Source organism: Rousettus aegyptiacus, unplaced genomic scaffold (genome assembly GCF_014176215.1).
Source record: "Rousettus aegyptiacus isolate mRouAeg1 unplaced genomic scaffold, mRouAeg1.p scaffold_m13_p_1, whole genome shotgun sequence".
NCBI classification, from domain to species: Eukaryota; Metazoa; Chordata; class Mammalia; order Chiroptera; family Pteropodidae; genus Rousettus; species Rousettus aegyptiacus.
The window spans coordinates 91,150,546-91,171,993 of record NW_023416284.1 but is presented as its reverse complement, the minus strand read 5'-3'; the positions used below and the strand labels follow the sequence as shown (position 1 = coordinate 91,171,993).

Sequence of the window (21,448 nt, the reverse complement as noted above, 5' to 3'; positions counted from 1 at the left end):
TCTTGTAAATTATAATAAACTATCACAATCAGGATATCAGCATTGATATAGTTAAGGTACAGAACTTTTCCATCACCACAATATCTCCCATCTTGCCCTTTTATAGCCATATGTACTTTCTTCTTATTTCCATTTCTTCCTTAACCCTTGGCAACCATTAATCTCTTTTTTCATTTCTATAATTTTGTAATTTCCAGAGTGTTATATAAAAGGAATCATGCAGTATATAATCTTTGGGGGTCGGCTTTTATCACTCAGCCTAATTCCCTGGTGATTCATCCAGGTTGTTGCGTGTGTCTCTAGTTTCTCCATTTTTATTGCTGAGTAGTATTCCATGATATGTATGTACCACAGTTTGTTTCTAGTTTTGGCTTCTATAAAAATTTGTATAGGTATTTGTGTGAACAGAAATCTTTAATTCTCTGGGATAAATGCCCAGGAGTGTAACTGCTTGTGTGTATGGTGGTTGTATGTTTGGATTTTAAAGAAACAGCAAACTGTTTTCCAGAGTGATTGTACCACATTACATTTCCACTAGGAATGTATGAGTGACAGTTTCTCTCTAACCTCACCAGCATTTGGTATTGTCCCTATTTTTAATTTTAGCCATTCTGATAAGTATATAGTGATATCTCATTTTAGTTTTTAAAATTTTTATTTATTTATTTAACACCTACAGCACCTGGTATTTCTAGGTGGTCTCCTATCCAAGTGCTAACCAGGCCTGACCCTGCTAAGCTTCCGAGATCAGATGAGACCGGCCATGTTCAGGGTGGCATGGCCGTAGACTCATTTTAGCTTTAATTTACATTTCTCTAGGGGCTAATGGTGTTGCACATCTTTTATATCCTTATTTGGATTTGTATATCCTCTTAGGTGAAATGTCACTTATGTCTTTTGCCCATTTTTAAATTGGATTGTTTGCTTTTTACCATTGAATTTTGAAAGTTCATCATACAGTCATCCCTTGGTATACTTAGAGGATTGGTCCCAGCATCCCCCATAGATGCCAAAACCCTTGGATGCTCATGTCCCATATGTAAAATAATGTATTTGTATATAACCTGTCCACAACCTCCCATATACTTTAGATCATCTCTAGATTATTTATAATACCTAATACAATGTAAATGTTATATAAATAACTGTATTACTTAGGGAATAATGACAAGGAAAATGTATATGTTCAGTACAGACACAACCATTGTAGGACTATGTCATATATGTCAGCAACAATGTAACTTTTTGGGGAATATTTTTTTTGATCTATGATGTTGAATACGTGGATGTTGGCCCATGAATGTGGAGAACTGATTGTATATACCTAGGTTCTAGTCCTTTGTCATTTATGTGACTTTCAAATATTTTCTCCCGGTTGGTAGTTTGTTTTTTTTATTCTCTTAAAAAGGTATTCTGCAGAGATTAAAATTTTAATTTTTATGATATCAAATTTATAACTTTTCCTTTTATGAATCATGTTTTTGCATTCCAGTCTAAGAACTTTTCATATTAGTCTGTGATACATCTTAAGCTCATTTTTATATAATTATATAAATTATAATGTATATAATTTCTATATATGTTTTTGCCTCTGGATGTCTAATTGTTCCAGCACCATTCATTGAAAAGTGTACCTTTTCTTTACTGAGTTGTCTTTGTACCTTTGTCAAATATAAGTTGGGATATTGCATGGGTCTGCTTCTGGGTTCTTCATTCTGTTCCACTGATCCGTGTGTCTGTATCTCCAGCAGTACCATAGTCTCGATTACTCTAACTTAAATGTATAGTAAGTCTTAAAAGCAGGCAGATGGATTCCTCCCATTTCATTCTTTTTTTTAAAAAAAATTGTTTTTACCTGCTCGAGTTGTTTTGCCTTTTAATATAAATTTTGTAATAAACTTGTTTGTATAAAAAGAAATCTTGCTTGGTTTTTTAAAAGTAGCGATTGAGTAGTTTATCAATTTAGAAAAATCAGCATCTTTATTATGCTGAGTCTCCAATCCATGAATGCAGTATGTCTATTTATTTAGATATCTTTTGATTTATTTTTATCAGTATTGTGTAGTTTTCAGCATATAAATTTTGCATGTTTTGTTATAATTATACCTATATAGTTCATATTTGAGTTATTTTAAAAATTCAAAATGTGTTTATGGAGATGGTTTCCCACTCATCTTGATGCACTAGATGGTTTCCCACTCATCTAGGTGTTCTAGTGCTGCTTCTGTCTGAAGGAGTATTTTCTGCAAGTTACTTTTCTTCCTGTGGGCTGGAAGTGGACAGTGGAGCAGCCAACACACCAAACTATCGTTGGTGCCTGACTAAAGACCATGGTGATTTTATAGCATCCTGGGTATTACATAGCCATGAAATAGAAATTGGGGCTCTGCATCAGATGATTTTTCTTGTGTTTTTTCTTCTCTTCTAGAGAGGGATGAAGGATCCTTTGTAAGAGGCATGTTCTTATGAGGAAGCTGTCACAGAAATGTTTGAGTGATCTAGAATGGTACTGTATTTTAAATTTTGGCATTTGTGTGTTCATTGCTAATATATATAAATACAGTTGATTTCTGTATGTTTATACTACTAGAACTATTAGATTCATTGAAATTTCTATATAGACAATTGTGCCATTTGAAATTGGAACAGTTCTATTTCTTCCTTTGTGATCTATATGCTTTTTATTTCTTTTTCTTGCCTATTGCACAGATCACAACTCTCAACACTATACTGAATGAAAGTGGTGAGAGTAGAAATCCTTGGCTTGTTCCCAGTCTTAGTGGGGAAAACTTTCAGTCTTTCATCATTAAGTATAGTGTTAGCTGTAAGGTTTTAGATGTTCTTTATCAAGTTGAGGAAGGTCTCATCCATTCTGATTTTTCTGAGCATTTTATCACATGTACTTTATATATTTACATAATTAACTTGGATTATACTTTTCTTATAGCTGCCTTTTCTATTGGTTATCAAATGCTCTACATTCCTTCCATTTAATGCCTACATAAAGTCTTTGAACATGGACTCTGTCATAGTTACTCCCTTTCGGGTTTCCAACATAAATCGATACCATTTCCGCTACTTAAGCACTTATTTTGATCTATTCCTCATACAGTTTAATTGTAATGAGACTGCACTTTCATTTGATTCCCTTTGAAAGTACTAGCATCTTTTTTTAAACAACTGGCATGTGTGCTTGGATTCACAATATTTATAGATTCTTTGTACATCTCCTCATGTGCTATAGCATTGTTTTCTCAGGAGGATTATGGATTATGTGTTTCCTCTAAGACAAACCCTCAATGTTATTTAAGGGCCACTTAAGATTATTTAAGCTGATGTAATCTCCATTAATCAAGCACCAAAAGCCATAATTGTGTTAGACTTTAGAAGTGATCTGTAGACAGAATCCTGACTTATATCCAAATATTTTGTATCTCAAATCATCTATCAGAGTTTACTTGTATTCTTGGAAAGTTTCTTTTGTGGTCAGAACTTGCCATTTTTTTACTTAGTTTATGTAACTTACTGTCCAGTAAAGCGATTCACTTTCATCAGTTTCTTAGTGTATTCTGTCTACCAAGTGACATTAGAATTGTTTTAAGTTAACAGAATCTTGTATCTTTCACCTTTGCAAGTAAGGAAAGTTCTATTTTCTCTGCTGACAATCTCCTGAAGCCTCTTAAGTTAGACAATGCAGTGATAAGTTAGCAGAATATTGTTAATATTTTAGCCTATTAGAGTTAATTAATTTTTATTAAAGAAATTCTGAAGTAGGATGTATATTTAATATTAACTGTGTGCAATTTTCAATAAATTTCACCAGTGTGGTAGTTTCTTTTATTGACTTAAAAATGAAATGTATCAGAGTTTTCACCTGAGAAAATAGAAAGCTTTTTTCTCTTGTAATTTCTCTAATTATTTTAATATTTTCAACTTATTTTACCTTATAAACAATTATACACAGACATTATTTAAAATATCAGATATTTCTTATGGCTTGTTATGACAAACAGCAGATCTCACTGCCTCCTCACTTTCTCTTTCTAGACACAAAGTTTATTAACTAGTCCCATTTTACAGGTGAGAAAACAGAGGCTTGGAGAAATTAACACACCTAAGGTCACATGGGTAGGAAGTGATGTAGCTATGATAAGAACTCAAATTCGTTTTACTTCAGAACCTGAGCTCTGAGCTATATTGCATCTTAATTACAAGATGTATCAGTTACCTGTTTCTACTGTAACAAATTACCACAAATTTAGTGGCTTAAATCAACATAGATTATTATTTGATAGTCCTAGAGGTTATAAGTCTGAAATGGGTCATATGGGGCTCATTAAGGTATCATGAAGTCTGTGTTCCTTCTGGAAATTCTAGAGGAGGATCTCTTTCTTGACCTTTCCAGTTTCCAGAAACCAACCGTATGCCTTGGTTTGTGGCCTCCACCCAGAAAACACTTCACTTTGGTCTCTGCTTCTGTTATCATATCGCCTTTGTTGACTCTTCTGCTTCCCTCTTTCACTTATAAGGACCCTTGTGATTATATTGGGCACACTTGGATAATCCAGAATAATTTCCTATCTCAAGATCCTTAATTTATTCATAAATGCAAAGTCCCTCTTGCCATGTAAATTATCCACGGACTCTAGGTATTTGAATGTGAGAATCTTGGGGTGGGGTGGCGGGCATTATTTTGCCTACCATACAGGGGTAATTTCACCCGAATGACCCACAGTCAATGCGAGATATCTAAAATGGAATAATCTTCTCTTTCTCCTCAAACCTCCATCTGTCCTGCTGTCCTTGGAATCACTACTCAGTGTTCTTCTGCTCTTCTGTTCTTCTCTCTCATGTACAACTGATGGAGACACATCAGGTTGCTTCGGCTTCTTTGCATCTTTCTGACTCTCTGTACCACCCTGACCCTACTTTAGTTGTGACGCCACTATGTTTGGCCTATTTTGCTCTAACAGTCATCTAATTGCTCTCTCTGCTTCCAGTTTTGCGTGCCTCTAACCCTTCCCACTGGAGTATTCTTCACATTCTCAGGGCAACAGCAAAGATGGTTAAGTTTCTAAACTTCCTCCACCTGGGGCAAGGCTTTACTGTTTCAGACCTTGTCTCCCCTCCTTTCTACCTGCTCTGATTGCAGGTTTAAATTCTTGTGGCTATTAAGGTTAGGGAGTCTCGGGGTCTTTTATGTTCTGATTGGGTGGGGAGCAGTAGCGTTGATCACGCCAATCTAACTTGTTTCTGCCGTTCTTTAAATGTTTTGTCTTGAGTTTGGAGACACTGCATTTGATGGATTATCACTGAGAGGTGTTTCCCGGTCTTCCTCCAGTGTCCACAGAAGACCACTGTTTTCTGATTTTCAGTGTTGATTGTGCATATGTGATTTCTACGAGAGTAAGATTCTATGGAATGCTTCAGCAGCAAAAATTTCACCCAGAAGTTGGCCTGAAGCTGCGTTTCTGCCACTTTGTTCCATCAGGAAGTCTTCTTAGTTTTTATCATTGTCCTAAGGAGAGGCGGTGACCTCTTAGGGTTGTGCCCCAGCGTATGCTGTTGGAGGGGAAAGAAGGGAGGGAGGCAGTCACAGGTCTTCTCTAGGTGGGGTTTGTGGGGCAGAAAGATCTGACCTATAGCATCTTCAATAAACCAGGAGTGAGCTGAAAGAAGATTGGGGCTTACGTCAAGGAGAGGGACACCATTACGCTGCTAGATTAACTATCAAATACAATTCCAGCTGGGAAATTCCAGAAATTTAATAATCTTAAACTTGAGCAGGTTTTCTCACGTCTCGAACCGAGTCTTTGCTTCGAGGATGTGATATGGAGCTTCGACCGCCAGATGGCGATCGAGGCTGAAATTTAAGTTGAGTTTTTAAACTTTTTCTGGAGGGAATCCCGGTGGAAACCCAACATTTTATTAGGGGCTTTCCTCACGTAGCGTTGGAGTTTCCTTATTTTCTCACATTACCTCAGTTTGAGAAGGAGCTGTGGGGAATACGAAAATTCAGGAACGGAGACGCAATACCGCGAAGCCTCCCATTCCAGCCGCGGAGCCCTCCTGCTTGTCTGCCACCTGACCGCACGGCTCCTGTGCTTGAACCCCGCCCCGCCTGAGGCCGCTGTCCTTAGTCAACCCCCTCGCACTTTACTGCTGGAAGTCTCCAGTGGTAGCCATAGGGACCCGGGTCAAAGACAAACTGAATTTAGTTTTCTATAAAATGGTCTTATGGATATAAAACAAAATCTAGTTAATTAAAACTTAAGGGTGTTAAGAAGCAAGTCTGTTTGGCCAATTGGCTATTTTGGCAGGGCACTGGCCAGCTTCCCAGTCACCAAGAGATGATGTTGGGTGCCTAATCACAGGGTCTAAAGCCTAGAAGGGACAATAGAGAGTATCTAGTTCAGTCCATCCGTTTTGCTGAGTGTAATGCAGTCCTGCTAGAACTGAGCTCCGGAAGGGCAAGGATGCTGCCTTTTTCTCTGTCCCTTTCCCAGCCTACAACAGTGCTGCTCAATAAATATTTGTTTAATGAAAGAAGGAAGTAAAAAATTCAGCCTGTACTGTTCTAAATAGCTTGTCAAGTGTCATATAGCCAGTTAGAGGTGAGCCCAGTTCTAAAATTCAGGGGTTTTTTTTTTTTTTTAAACTTTCTCTTTAGTGCTTTCACTAATTTGTAAGTAACATGAACAATACTTCTATTGTATATTTCTATATACAATAATTAGTCCTAATTATTGTATGAAAGGCTTCATCCCCTTTTAAAGCAGTTTAATTACCAGAGAACTGGAAAGATTCTCTTTTCTATCTTCTTCATCATGAATAGTTTTCTCAGCATTTACATCTTATCTGAATATGAATATATATGCACACATCTACATACATATCCATACAAATAAAAAAGTGATTGAACTAAATATTAAAAGCAAAGTTACATAATTTCAAATAATACGGCTTATGTAAACCCTATTAAATACATTGCAAAGTATAAACCCGTGGGCTGTTGATCGAATAAGAAGAGTGATAGTGATGATAACGCGCCCTCACAATTGCCTTACAATGGAGACAAAACATTCACCTACATTGCATATTAACATTAAATATAAATTTATTTAATGACACACATTAACTGATTTTATATAAGGGCTTTCGTGGTACTTATGATTAAAAATATTTGTGATATTGCACCTGTCTTAATGAATTACTGAGGAATCCCTTTAATTTTTCTTGAGGAAATAGAATCTCGGGTAAATCCTTCAGATAGTTTTCAGGAAAATCTCTCAGTTAATGAATACTGATAATTAGCAAATAAGCACTCATTATGTTTCATGTCATATACAGTTGAGGATGAAGCCCTGTAATTGATTCAGAATAGAGAATTGTATTGACCAGATATGTTCCTAGAACCACTGTTGTAAGTATCCAGACAACTTTGGGGTACCTTATGGTCACAGAAAATTATTTTTATGAGAAGACTCTTTCTACAGTGTTTGCCTTTAGGTTTTTGTGTCTACCTTATTACCCATAGTTTTCTGGTTTTCCAAATTTAAAAAAAGCACTATATGATATTTCTTGAGAGACATATTAAAATTCCTCCCCTCATCTACCCTCAAATATGCTAAGAATTTAAGAATTCTTCGTGTGAGTTACAACTTGACTGCAAACCAATTTCTGCAACTCTTCAATTCATACCTTGTATTTTTAAAAAAAATTAGAGGTTCACGTTTGAAGCCACCACTTACTTATTTGTTTCCTGACCACGATGTGTCACGTGTCACGCAGAGCAGCCACACGGGTCTTCCACCCTAACTGACTGCTTGCTATGCACTGAGAGGAGAGGCCAAAAACCACCCAGATGCTCACTTGGACTACTGATACTGAGCTAGCTGGCCCAGGGAACCTCTTTTGTCTGCTGAAGGGCTGAGCTGAGACCAACCTTCAACTTCCCATCAAACCAGAGGTTTCCTTCTCTCCTGCCAAAGAAATCACAACTTCCCATGGGTAGAAGGTCCCCAGATGCTCACAGCAGGTGTTCTCAGGCAACTCTTACAAGTATTTATGCCCAAATCCTCTCTTCTTGGCACTAGAGCAATCTGAATATGTCTATTGACAAGGCCATCTTCTCACATGTGCATTATAAAAAGGGGGTTGATAAGGAGATGAGGTCCCAAGCCTGGATTGTAGACACTTGATGCCTGTCCAGGCTCAGACTGACTCCTCCATGAGAGGGCAGGTGGCACCTGTGCCTTTCCTTCTGGGGTTGACCCCTGGCCTTAGAAGTTTTCCACTTCTCCAGTAAATCTTGAACTCATGCACTGGGATGTTTTAGGATTTTCCCTGACTCTCATCCATTTGTTGTACACTTACTTTCACCTTCTCTGGAGAAAGAGTGTCCCCCTCTGTGAATACCACACCCAAGCTGGGCCCACACAGTGAGCTGTGGCTATTGATGCATAATGAATCTCAAGTACTGCTTTTGTGTGGTATGGTAGAGAGGCCAAAATATACAGCCTTCCCTTCCCTTCTCTAAATCAGTCAGTCCATCTGCCTATCTATCTGTCTGTCTATCTATCATCTATCTCTATCATCTGTCTGTCTGTCTGTCTCTCTCATCTATCTATCTGTCTAGTCTTATCAAGAAATAGCATACCATAGTGGTTTAGAGCACAGATTCCAGAGCCACAAAGTTTGAATTTAAATGCAATCTCTGCCTTGTAACAATTACGTGAACATAGACATGTTATTTGACATCCTTATACCTTACTTGCTATATATATCTGCAAAATGAGAATACTAATAGCATTTAATCCTATATGATTTTTATTTATTTATTTTTTGATTTTTGTAATGATTATCTTTTAAATGCATAGAATAATGCTTGGCACTCACTAGTGTAGTGTTAATATCTATTAAATAAATTAAAATTTTATAACTACACATATTGTTTAGTATGCTATAAATATAACAGTATTTAATACAGATGTGTCAATACATATACATTTATAAATTAAATAAGCTTGGGACTCTTAGAGAATGACATCAGCTCCCTGCTGGTGCAAGTCCAGGAACAGCCTTATATATTCCTCTATAGTAATGCACAAATATAAGTCTTCCTCCATTCTTTCAGTGTAGGAATGCTAATTCTTCCTCTTGCTACAAAAGAAAACTTCTATCTCTTTTTTCCTGCCTGATTTGCTTTTCCTTAGGTTTTACTCTTGGATAATTTGCATACATATTTCTTTAAATAGGCTATATTTTAGAGCAGTGCTAGGTTTAAGGCAAAATAGAGCAGAAAATGCAGAGATTTCCCTTACAATCTCTGTCTAATCCCACCCCCACAGTTTCCCCACTATCAACATCCCATGCCTCAGAGGTACATTTATTACAATTGATAAACCTACACTCTGTCACCCAAAGTCCATAGTTTACATTAGGGTTCATTCTTGGTGTTGTACATTTTATGAGTTTGGATAAATGTACGGTGACATGTATCCACCATATACATAGTATCACGCAGAATAGTTTCACTGCCCTAGAAATCCTCTGTGCTCTACCTATTCATCTCTCCCTCCCGCCAACCCCTGGCAACTACTGATCTTTTTAGTGTCTCCATAGTTTCCCTTTTTCTAAAATGTCCCATGGTTGGAATCATAGAGTATGCAACTTTTTAAGGTTTGCCTCTTTCTCTTAGCAATAGACATTTAAGTTTCATCTAGGTTTTTTCATGACCTGATAGTTCATTTCCTTTTGGTGCTAAACAATATTCTATTGTCTGAATTTACTTTTTAAAATATAAAGATATTTCAGAGGAAAAAAGCAGCAACAGTTCCTGGCATACTTTATATTTTTATTTGTCTTTATGAAATATGACACTTGAGTATTAGGGTTGAGATCTTTGCTTTGATTCCCATTAGGGTAAAATTAGAACTCTTGGCCATGTCTTACATGCTCTTTTCTCTGTGAACTCTCCAAACTTGTTTCAGCTTTACTGATCTTGTTCTTTAAATGGTCCCATCTCGCACCCTCCTCAGGGCCTTTGCATGCTCTCTTGCCCTTCCTCCAGATCTTAACATGACAAAAGCAAAAGGAAATATTTGTTGCATATTCTGGAATCTAAGCCCACACCTGTTTTTCTTCTGTATTATATCCTGAGCACATAGTAAGATGACTGATGCATAATGAGTGTTAAATATTTATTGATTAAAAAAAATGTAGTACAATTTAAAAGAACTGCAGAGTAGATGCATCATGCAGGCTACTATTTATCTATACTCTCTATATGCAGAACAGCACATTTTAGGCATTCAGTGACATTTGTTGAATGCATACTACATTCTTTGATCATTGTTTTTTTTTAATTTGGAAGACCAGAAAACTATGGGTAATAAGGTAGACACAAAAACTAAAGGCAAACACTGTAGAAAGAGTCTTCTCATAAAAATAATTTTCTGTGTCTATAAGGTACCCCCAAATTGTCTGGATACTTACAACAGTGGTTCTAGGGACATATCTGGTCAATACAATCCTCTATTCTGAATCGATTACAGGGCTTCATCCTCAACTGTATATGACATGAAACATAATGAGTGCTTATTTGCTAATTATCAGTATTCATTAACTGAGAGATTTTCCTGAAAATTATCTGAAGGATTTACCCGAGATTCTATTTCCTCAAGAAAAATTAAAAGGATGCCTTGGTAATTCAAGACAGGTGCAATATCACAAATATTTTTAATCATAAGTACCATGAAAGCACTTATATAAAATCAGTTAATGTGTGTTATTAAATAAGTTTATATTTAATGTTAATATGCAATGTAGGTGAATGTTTTGTCTCTATTGTAAGGCAATGTGAGGGAGCATTATGATCACTGTCACTCTTCTTATTCAATCGACAGCCCACATGTTTATACTTTGCAATATATTTAATAGGGTTTACATAAGCTGTATTATTTGAAATTATGTAACTTTGTGTTTTCAATATTAGCTGAATCACTTTTTTTTATTAGTATAAATGACTGAGGTATCATGTAAGGTTTAGAATTGATTATCAAAGGTATATCATTAAAACAAATTAAGCTGTGATTTTGAACAAGTTACTCAAACTGAAGCATGGTTTCTTATATGAAAATTTAGGTAAGAACAATTATCTCACAATTTGTTGATAAGATTACATGAGATAATATATTTTAATATATACTTCAGTATTTGACATTTAGTGGGTCTAAGAACAATAGCTATTTTAGTATATCATCATAAATAATACACTGAAAATTATAATAATAATGTGTCTGTCTTTGTCTGGGCTAGGTTTCTATTTCCCAGAGCGCCTATTAACCTTCATTTTAACCCCTTTACCTCCTGTTTTACCTCCCTGTTGTTACTGTAGTAACTGGGGTTATCAATATCTTCTGAGTTACCAAGACATCCCTGGGAAACTTTTTTTTTTTTTTTTTGAGAGCAGCCTCTGAATTTTGGTTATGTAAGATGTGTGTGCTGAGAATGCAAATAGCTGATTAAAGAACCCAATGGGCTTTTACTCAGCTCTCTACTTCTCAAAGCCTCTATTTTGTTCCAAGAGTGCACAACGGAGCTTATTTCTGGGGGAAAATCAACTACTACCTCTTCGGTTCTTTTCACCAGGATCTGCAATTAACATGTCATATACATGATTTATTTTATCTTAATAGTAACCCTACCAAGCAGATACTGTTTACACTTTAAAGAAGGCCGAGGCCAATAGAGATTATGTAATTTCTTGTAGGTCACAAAGTTTATAAATTCTCTGTGATACAAGTACATTGTTCTCAAAATCAGTTGCCTTTTACATTATGCCCCATGGTGTTTCAGTGCTAAGTCGAGGAAGAAAATGAACAGGTTTTAGACAATTATCTCCTCTCCCAGGGAATATCGCTCCATCTCCTTCTGTTGATCCCTAAATATAAGAACCAGAGAATTTAAATAAATATCCTAGGATGAAATACTCCAAATCACATTCTTCTTCTGGTTCCTGAAACCTCCTCACATATTTTCAGTGTATCACCAAGTTCAGTCATATTTAGTGATGACAAATTTAGTGCTGGAGACCAAGCAGATGGTCCATGATTTTTTTTTTTTTTTTTTGCAATGAGAGCTTTCATTAAAAGTGTTTGCCCAGAGACAAATGAGAACTTAAGTTATTGGGTTGATTGGCTTTTTCCCTAGGAACTGTCCAATCCTAAAATTCATAGAAGGTTTCCTCATTTTTATTTTCTGAAAAGCAAAACATCATGTTACTTGGTGGTAGCTGTGCTGATTGTCAATGCTTTTGTTAAATTGTTTCTGTTTTAAGTGTGTAAAGATGACTGTGACGATCCTCAGGAACTCTTGGACTGTAGCTGGAATTGTGATGGTTATTCTCATGGTGCTGAGGACTCCCATGGCTCACCGCAGAGGTGTTCCAAGTAAGTGCTGGACAGCTAATCTTCAGAGACCTCAGATCTGAGAATTAATTGCTTGGGTGCTCTGGGGCTTAGGGTCAGGTGTGTTGCACTCTAACCAAATCCCAGGTAGAATTTGGAAGGATTCTTATGACATTCTAGTTTTCTCTTCCTCAAAAAAAAAAAAAAAAGACTTGGAAACTCAGAGTTGGAAGAAAAAGAGAAAGTACATTTCTATACCTAATGCAAGACAAAGTTATCACACTATTATTGATTATATTTCCCTTCATCTTTTCTTACCCATCCTTCCATTACCCTCCCCTCTGGTAACCAGCAGTTCTTTGTTTCTATGAGTCTCTCTCTTAAAAAAAAAAAAAAATATATATATATATATAAATTATTTATTTTTTAAATTAATTAATTAATTACTTTAATTAAAGAAATGATTAAAATCTTTTTCTCCTGTTTACCCCGCCTCCATCCTCATTCACCCCCTACCCTCTGGTAACCACTAGTCTATAGTCCATGTCCATGAGTGTTTGTTTGTCCTGTTCACTTGTTGCTTTTAGGTTGATATCTCTCATATAAGTGATATCATGTGATTTTCAACTTTTTCTGTCTGGCTTATTTCGCTCAGTATGATTATTTCAAGGTTCATCCATGTTGTTGCAAATAACAGTATTTCATTTCTTCTTACGGCTGAGTAATATTCCATTGTATGTATGTACCACAGCTTCTTTAGCCAATCATCTATTGTAGGACACTTCAGTTGCTTCCATGTCCTGGCCACCATGAATAATGCTGCTATTATCATCAGTCTTTAAATATTTTTTTGGATATGAGTTTTCAAGTCTTTAGGGTAAATACCCAGTAGAAGGATTGCTGGATCATATGGTAGATCAATTCTTAGTTTTTTGAGGAAACTCCATACTGTTTCTCATATTGGCTGTACCAATTTGCAGTCTCACAAGCAGTGTACAAGGGTTCCTATTTCTCTACATCCTCTCCAGTATTTGTTATTACTTGTCTTGTTGATTATAGCCATTCTAACAGGTGTGAGATAGTATCTCATTGTGGTTTTGATTTTATTTTTTTTATTAAAAATTTTTACATATAAGTGAAATCATGTAGTATTTATCTTTCTCTATCTGACTTATTTCACTTAGAATAATAATGTCTAGGTTCATGTTGTCACAAATGGCAGTAACTTTGCACAGTGACAAATGGTTACCAAATTTAGTGTGGTGTTCACATCACACTAAGATATATAAACATCAAATTAATGTGCTGTATTCCTGAAACTAATATATTTTATGCCAACTGTACTTTAATATAAAAACAAACAAACAAAAGGGAAAAATGCATATGAGTCCTCAGAGAGTAAGTTAAAAAAAGTTGCCACTCTAGGAACTTTCTGGTCCAAGTGGTATTCATGTACTATTGAACTCAGGGTTGAAGGAATTCAAGACAGTTGTAGTCTCTGTAGCTTCACTATCTGAGGAGCACAATTCCCCATTCCTACAGTGTACGCAGTGGTTCACTGAGATAACATTGTGGCGTCTAAGATGAGAACCCTCATAGGATGAAGACAGGTAGTGACTGCCATTAGTTTTGTGTTTATGTACAAACCTGAATCAGTATTGATGGTGAACAGGGCTATGGGATGATGAAAAAACAAGGAAATTAATATTTGTTTTGTACCCACTAATTTCCAAATTCTGTAGTAACATCTTTACACAAATCACTTCGACTTAATCTTTCTAAAACACATATACACATGCACCCTGATGACTTTAGGGTATTATTAGTCCACATTTTCTTTACATTAGTTATATCGAAATATAGATACTAGATTAAACATATGTATAAAATATAACAAAAGTTATAAACAATATCCAAATAATTACTAACCCGGTTAAAAATGACTGAATATTACCAGTACCCTAAAAGACTCCCATGTGCCTCTTTCTAATTACACTCACTTTTATTTTTCAGAAGCAGCACTGTTATGACTCTCATAATGTTAATGTTATTGCTTTTTTGTCACAGGTTTAACATATATGAATGTATCCTTAAACAATGTAGATTATTATTTCCTCCTTTAAATGTTCTAAAAATGTTGCATCATCTTGCTTCTCTCGTTCAATATTACATTTGAGAAGATCCGTCATAGATATTTCATGTTGTCCATCCATTTTCATTGTTGTGTAGTAGATTCTATTTTATGAGGGTGCAACAACGCACTCGCCTGTTCCAAGGTGGATGCTCTTTTGGGTTGCTTGCATTTTTTCCCCCATGTATCTCAGAACATATTAGCCTGCATTTTTTAGACTATATACTTACGTTGGAATTGGTGAGTCAAAAGGGTATGCATTTCTTCAGCTTTACAACAGAATATCTGACTGTTATTCAAATCATTTGTGTCTATATGCGCTCCCACAAGCAATTTATAAGTGAACCCAATTTTTGGCATCTTTTGGCATTTTAGACTTTTTTCTATTTCCCTATCTTGTGACTATGTAGTGGTATTTCACCACATTTTTAACTCGCATTTCTCTGATTACTAATGAGGGTGAGCAATTCCACATGTTTATTGTCCACTGGTATTTACTCTATTGAAATATCTATTTAGATATTTTCTTTTTTTTCTATATCTTTTTAAAATATCTTTTAAGGTATAAAAATATATTGTGAATCAAGCCTATTGTCAGTATGTGTTTTGCAGATACTTGTTTGTACTTTGTGGCTTGTTTTTTTAACTTCCTTAATGATTATTTTTTGATGGACAGAAGTTGTTTATTTTAATGAAGTTGACTTTATCAATCTTTTCTCTTTATGGTTAGTGCTTTTAATAATTTGTTTAAGAAATCATTTACAATACCAAAATCATGAAGATAATCTCTTATTTTATCTTTTAATGCATTTGTATTATTGCATTTTATATTCAGGTCTTTAATTCATCTAGGTTTAGTTTGTATATGGTGTGAAATATATGTCCAACTTTCTCTCTTCTCCCCTATGGTTACTTACTTATTAGAATACCACTTATTAACAAAAGCATTGTTTTGCTTGTGATCTACAGTGTCACCTTAGTCATAAATTTAGTGTAAATATCTGCATAAAACTTATTTTGGGATATATTATGCTATCGCTTTTCCTATATCTGGGCTAATAACTTAGTATATAATTACCACAGTTTCATTTGGTATCTTGATATTTAGTAGAGCAAAATTTTTCATGATATTTCCTTCAACAAGAGTAGTTTGGTTAATCTTTGCTCTTTGTACTTCCATTAAATTTTAGAATCAGTTTTTAAAGTTTTAAATAATAAAAGAAACTGAAGGAATTTTAATTGACATGAATAAAATCTATAAATTCACTTGAGATAAATATTATCTTTATAAGACTGAGTCTTCCAATCCATGCACAAAATGTATCCTTTTATTTATTTAGGAATCTTTTAATATATCTTATAAAATTTTATTGGTTTAAAAATCTTGTGCATCTTTTTATAGGACTTATTTCTAGATAATAATATTTTTCATGCTGTAATAATTGACATAATTAAATATATATTGAAAATGTTTTCCTTGTCTACATAATGTTTAAAATGAGTTTTGTATCCAGCTATTTGCTAAACTATTGCTTTAAATTAATTTGACAGTAAATTATTTTGGATTTTCTTTAGTCACAGGTTTATCATGTGAAAATACTGATAGTTTGTTTTTTTTCACCATTTATTTTATTCTTACTGTATTTTTTTATCTTTTTAAAATTAAGTTTATTGGGGTAACATTGGTTAATACAATTATATAATTTTCAGGTGTACATTATAATTTGACATCTGTATATTCTATTGTGTGTTTACCACCCAAAGTCCAGTTTGCTTCAGCTACCATATATTTATTACCAATTGTTCATTGTTCCATTATTTTTCTTGCTTTACATTAGATTTTCTTCAATCAATGTTCAATGCAGGATTTTCCGCACAGAAGTCATCTAACTTCTTCCTGGGGATAAAATTATGAGGGTTGGAGCAGGTTTTATTTAATCACTTGACTGTGCTGGTATTTTCTTTCCCTTTCCCACACCTCCCCACACTAATTGGTTGGTTGAGATGCAAAGCTAAACTAAATATAACGCAGATGGGCTCTCTCCCAGAGGATTTCGTGTACCAGTTTAAGGGCATGTGCTACTTCACCAACGGGATGGAGCGTGTGCGGCTTGTGGCCAGACAAATCTACAACAAGGAGGAGATCGTGCGCTTTGACAGCGACGTGGGGATGTTTGTGGCTGTAACAGAGCTGGGGCGGTCGAATGCTCAGAGTTGGAACAGCCAGAAAGACCTCCTGGCAGAGTATCGGGCCCAGGTGGACACGCTGTGCAGACACAATTATAAGGAGACCGCTCAGTTCACTGTTCAGCGGAGAGGTGAGTTTAGGATGAGCTCAGAGGCTCTTCACCCAGAACCTAGTGGGGAAGGCCCCACGGATGAGATCTTTTGTGGTTCCCTAAGGTCTTGACGGTACTGTAAAAGGTTTCAAATTCCAAGAGAAAAAATGTCGTAAGGCTTGGCTGGACAGATTTGGGAGGGGGTGCGTGGGGCGGGGCGGGGTGGGGGGAAGAGGGAAGACTGAAAATCTAGGCAGGAGCAACTCTGCGTTTGGGACAGCGGATGACATCCTCAGTGCTCTGAACTTCAGTCCTTCAAAGATCACAAGGCCCAGCCATCGTTGGCAGGGCCTCTGAGCCTCTCATGTTGCACAGACTCCTATAGCTCCTGCAACACCTAATTCTTGTTTGCTGCCAGGTAGTGTTAGAGCTGGTCTCCCAACTGTGTGCACAGCACACTTTGCATGTGTGTGTGTGTGTGCGTGTGTGTGTGTGTGTTTATCAGTCCATGTTACAAATAATTTTTACGTGAATTATTTTGTTTAATAGACAAGTAAACACTAAATAAAAGTATTATATTCTTGAAAAGTGGGTTAACAAATTAACTAATTAAAACCCAGAGGTGAGATTCTAATAAAAGACTCTTTAAAACCTGTTTTCTTTTCTACTTTAATGACAAAGGAGGGACTTCAGTTCAAGATAAGGATTTGTTTGTTGCCTCGTCCTCTAACTTCCTTTGTCTGCTATTCCTCCTAGTGGAGCCTACAGTGACTATCTCTCCAGCCAGGACAGTGTTTCTAAACCACCATAACCTGCTGGTTTGCTTGGTGACAAATTTCTATCCTCGTCAAATTAAAGTCAGATGGTTCCGGAATAAACAAGAAGAGACGACTGGAGTTGTGTCCACACCTCTTATTCAGAATGGGGACTGGACCTACCAGATTCTTGTGATGCTAGAAATAATACCCCAGCGAGGAGATGTCTACATCTGCCACGTGGACCACTCCAGCCTCCAGCACCCCATCACGGTAGAATGGCGTAAGGGACACTTTACTGATCCCATGGACTCAGATAACACAAAGGGCAGGGAGGACTCTGCTTCTGGTATGGTGGGGTTCCTCCTTATCTCCACTGTGTCACACATATCTCATACCTTCTCTTCTGTGTAACTCTGATATCATTTCTGGGCTAGGAGTAATGGAAGACTGACTGAGGTACTATTATTTCAAGTCAAAGGCTCATGTTGAGTACTGATCTCATTTTCTCCCAAGATATTATGGCGATCCCTTTGTATAACCTGACTCGCCAGACTACAGTTCAGCCTTGGTAGTGTGTCTTCTGAAATGTTCAAGTTCTGGGCTATGACACCAAGACTGGTGTCTGTGGGGTTATAGATGGACATACTTTCTGAAGAGCTGCAATTCTCTTCCACCTCACCCATCTACGCTGCTCCCTTGGAGTCTGTGCATGCCTTGGCCCTCCTCTATTTGCTCCTCTATTTCTTGTATTCTGGATTAGACTCCAGGCTTCCAGATGAGAACACTGTGGGCTATGGGGATGGATACTGACACCTAGGCTTTTGCTTCTCAGGGGCACAGTCTGAATCTGCCCAGAGCAAGATGATGAGTGGAATTGGGGGTTTTGTGCTGGGACTGATCTCTTTTGGTTTGGGCCTTATCATCCACCTTTGGAATATGAAAGGTAAGGCACCTTGAGAGAAAATGGGGGAAGACTGGTACTGGGACTGAGGCATTCTGTTCCGACTTTTCCCACCTGACCCCACAAAGGAAAGAAATCTGAGAGGGGATGATAGCGATTGCAGAAATTAAGGAGACTGGGAGGAGGGAGACTCCCTATCTTGGGTCAAGTTTGCTTCATCACAGAAGTGACTGGTGCAGGGTTATTCTTAGACAGAGAAGAGCAGCTCTTGTGCTATCCTTACCTTTGCCACGCAGTTATTAGTATATGATTTCCTGCTCTGAGGTTCCTTCCTTACAAGACGTCCAGTCTCTGTTTATCTTTTTTCATTGACTAGCTCAGTGACTTTGGGGTGACTCTACTTTATGGCAGTCGAAGGCTTATTGTACATGCATGGGAGTGCAGGAAAGAATGGTCTGGAGCTGCTCATGCATTTCCTTTTGGAGGGTGAGATAAAGACAGACAGATACAATCATTCCACTAACCAGGTTAATGAGTTTTTTCCCTTTCTCTTTTCATTCTTGCTGATGATAGAACACCCTGAGGTTCCACTTACAGGTAATATTCCCACTCTTCTTGCTTAGAAATGTGACTCATATACGATAGAAACAGGAGTAGAATGGGTTTGTCTGGACACTTTGGCATACTTCTGTTATGTTGTCCTTGCTTCACATCACATTCATCTCACGTGAATTGGGGCAAGGGAGAAATCTGGAACATTCATCTCATGTGAATTGGGGCAAAGGAGAAAGCTAGAACATTCTGCATAGTCTCTGCAGGAAATTTCAGAGATTGTTCTCCAGACTAGGATCTAACCTTTAGTATCAGCCATTCAATGAGATTTGGATGATGCCTCCTGAGTCTAAAATGACAGAAAATGGCGCTGAACTTGCTGGTAGGTGAGATGACAGGGAGTTACAGTTCTTACCCATCCTGTTAGTCCGTGACCTGTGCTTCACCACAGAATTTAGTTATATTCTTCTGCCTCCCACACGCTCTTGCAAGCTGAAGTTTGGTGCTCGCTTTAGCAGAGTATCATCTTTACTCATTGCCAGGAGAAGTAATGAAGAGTGAGCATTGATATAAGTTTAACCTTAGTCTCTTGATCCTGCAGATAGGCCCCGAGGGAGGGAAGGAGCTTAGTTTTCTCCAGAGGTGGTGTGACTTATGACTCTTTCTTCTCTCCCCTCCAGGGCTCGTGCACTGACCTAAACATTCTTCTTCCTGGAATCTGTCACCTCTCTTCTTTGGTCTTGTCCTGCCATTACCATTGTTCATGGTTCCCAGCCTCCTGTCTATCAGGCCTGTGAGTAACTCACCTCTGCTAGCTGTCACCCACAGAGATCCTGCTCCCACAGTGACTGAAGAGCAGCTGCCATGTCTTTCTTTTCTTCTAGGCTTTCCTGCATTTCTGCCTGTAACTCTGTGCGCCGTGATGCTAGAAGCACTGCTCCCTGCTGTCAATTGTGTCTGTTTGAACCATAAATATTCTCAATACATTTTTCTCATTTTGTTCTCTTTCTGGATTGCCCATGAATTAAATGTCAAACTCTTGTCTTTTAATAATATTTTATCAAAATTAAATAGATTTGTGAATCACTTGTGTTCCTAAATCTGATTGGGTATCATGGTGATTGTGGGGAAATACTAAGAAAAGGTCAGATCTCAAGTTCAGTTATGCCTCAAAGAAGGTAATATTCAGGCAAGGAGGCTAGAAAATCATGGGTCTCGATACTTGGTCAAATTCTGGTGCCACATGAGGATATGAAATAAGGTAGGAAATAAATTCAGGTTTCCATCATATATGGGGCCTCAAAGCTGGGATTGCGTGTAACAGCCTTTTCTGACTCCCACTACAGTCTGATGAGTTTTATGTATTTGTGTGGGTGAAATAATTTTGAACCAGTCATGATAACTTATGTCTAATGTAATGAACTGAACCAACAGCACAAATATCTTCTGTTTAGTGCACTGTGTACACCGGGGCAAAGACAACGATTGTTAATAGAATCCAACTTACCCAAATGTAATTAGCACTGGGGATTAAATAAAGTGCTTTTTGGTTATATAGGATGAAAACCCTACTAAGACCAGCTTAAAAGAAAAAATTAAGTTTTGAATTCATGTAATTAGAAGGTACATATGCGAATTTGGCTTCAGAAAAATGCTTAGATCCCAGGGTTCAAATAAAATATTTTTTAAAAATTTATTTATTTTAATTAGTTTCAAATACACATTCATCAGCTACTAATTTTTACTTCTCTAACCCTTCACCCCTTCCTCTCAGCACCCTCAACCCCTCTCCCCTCTGTCTGTTACCAAATTGTCCACTATATTTGTGAGTCTGTTTTTGATTAGTTTGTTCTCTTTATTCCTTAGATTCCACATGTAAGTGAAATCATATAGTGTTTATCTTTCTCTGTCTGACTTAAATACCTTCTAGGTCCATAAAAGCAATATCTTTTTTCAACCCCTTTCTTTAGTCTGTGTGTGTCTTTTCATCTGAAGTGAGTCTCTTAAAGGCAACATGTAGGGATCTTGTTTTCCTTTCCATTCATCCACTCTATCTTTTAGTTGGAGCATTTAATTCTTTTCCATTTGAAGTGCTTATTGATAGGAATGTAGTTGTTACCATCCTTTATTCCTATTTTTGAGACATGTTTTTTCTTCTTAAAGAAGTCCCTCCAACATTTCCTGTAATGGCTTGGTGGTGATAAATTTCTTTAGTTTATTTTTGTCTGGGAAGCTCTTTATCTGTCCTGCAACTCTCAATGATAGGTTTGCTGGATAAAATATTCTTGGTTGTAGATCCTAGGTTTTTATCACATTGAATATTTTGTGTCAGACCTTTCTGTTCTGCATAGTTTCTTTTAATAAATCAGCTGCCAGTCCTGTGGGTGCTCCCTTGTAGGTAACTAACTGTTTTTCTC

General features: G+C 36.8%; 1 protein-coding gene and 2 pseudogenes across 6 annotated transcripts; 1 reads left to right on the top strand and 2 right to left on the bottom strand.

Moving 5' to 3' along the window:
- Positions 1–670: 670 nt before the first annotated feature.
- Positions 671–789, bottom strand: LOC118605396 (annotated as a pseudogene).
- Positions 790–2,100: 1,311 nt separating this feature from the next.
- On the bottom strand, positions 2,101–2,530 carry LOC107512000 (annotated as a pseudogene).
- An 8,450-nt stretch (positions 2,531–10,980) lies between these two features.
- LOC107512001 (HLA class II histocompatibility antigen, DQ beta 1 chain) lies at positions 10,981–20,691 on the top strand. 6 transcript variants are annotated; one of them, XR_001597184.2, is made up of 7 exons: positions 10,981–12,452; positions 16,590–16,859; positions 17,577–17,858; positions 18,411–18,521; positions 19,053–19,076; positions 19,712–19,824; positions 19,916–20,691. XR_001597184.2 is itself a non-coding variant. In XM_016147052.2 (6 exons), exons 1-6 carry the CDS (start codon positions 12,311–12,313, stop codon positions 19,723–19,725), a joined length of 843 nt encoding a protein of 280 aa, XP_016002538.2. In that variant the 5' UTR covers positions 10,981–12,310; the 3' UTR covers positions 19,726–20,691. The 6 variants fall into 6 exon arrangements, 4 of the variants coding, with proteins under 4 accessions (XP_016002538.2, XP_016002537.2, XP_016002540.2 ...); XR_001597185.2 differs by having other exon boundaries at positions 17,577–17,848; positions 19,712–20,691; XM_016147052.2 differs by having other exon boundaries at positions 19,712–20,691.
- The last annotated feature ends 757 nt before the right edge of the window (positions 20,692–21,448 follow it).

Coding starts and splice junctions, on each gene's coding strand:
- LOC107512001 (XM_016147051.2), top strand. CDS start 12,311: ATGCTTTTGTTAAATTGTTTCTGTTTTAAGTGTGTAAAGATGACTGTG. Junction 17,859..18,410: donor CCCCATCACGGTAGAATGGC/GTAAGGGACACT, acceptor TTTGCTTCTCAG/GGGCACAGTCTGAATCTGCC. Junction 18,522..19,052: donor CCACCTTTGGAATATGAAAG/GTAAGGCACCTT, acceptor TGCTGATGATAG/AACACCCTGAGGTTCCACTT.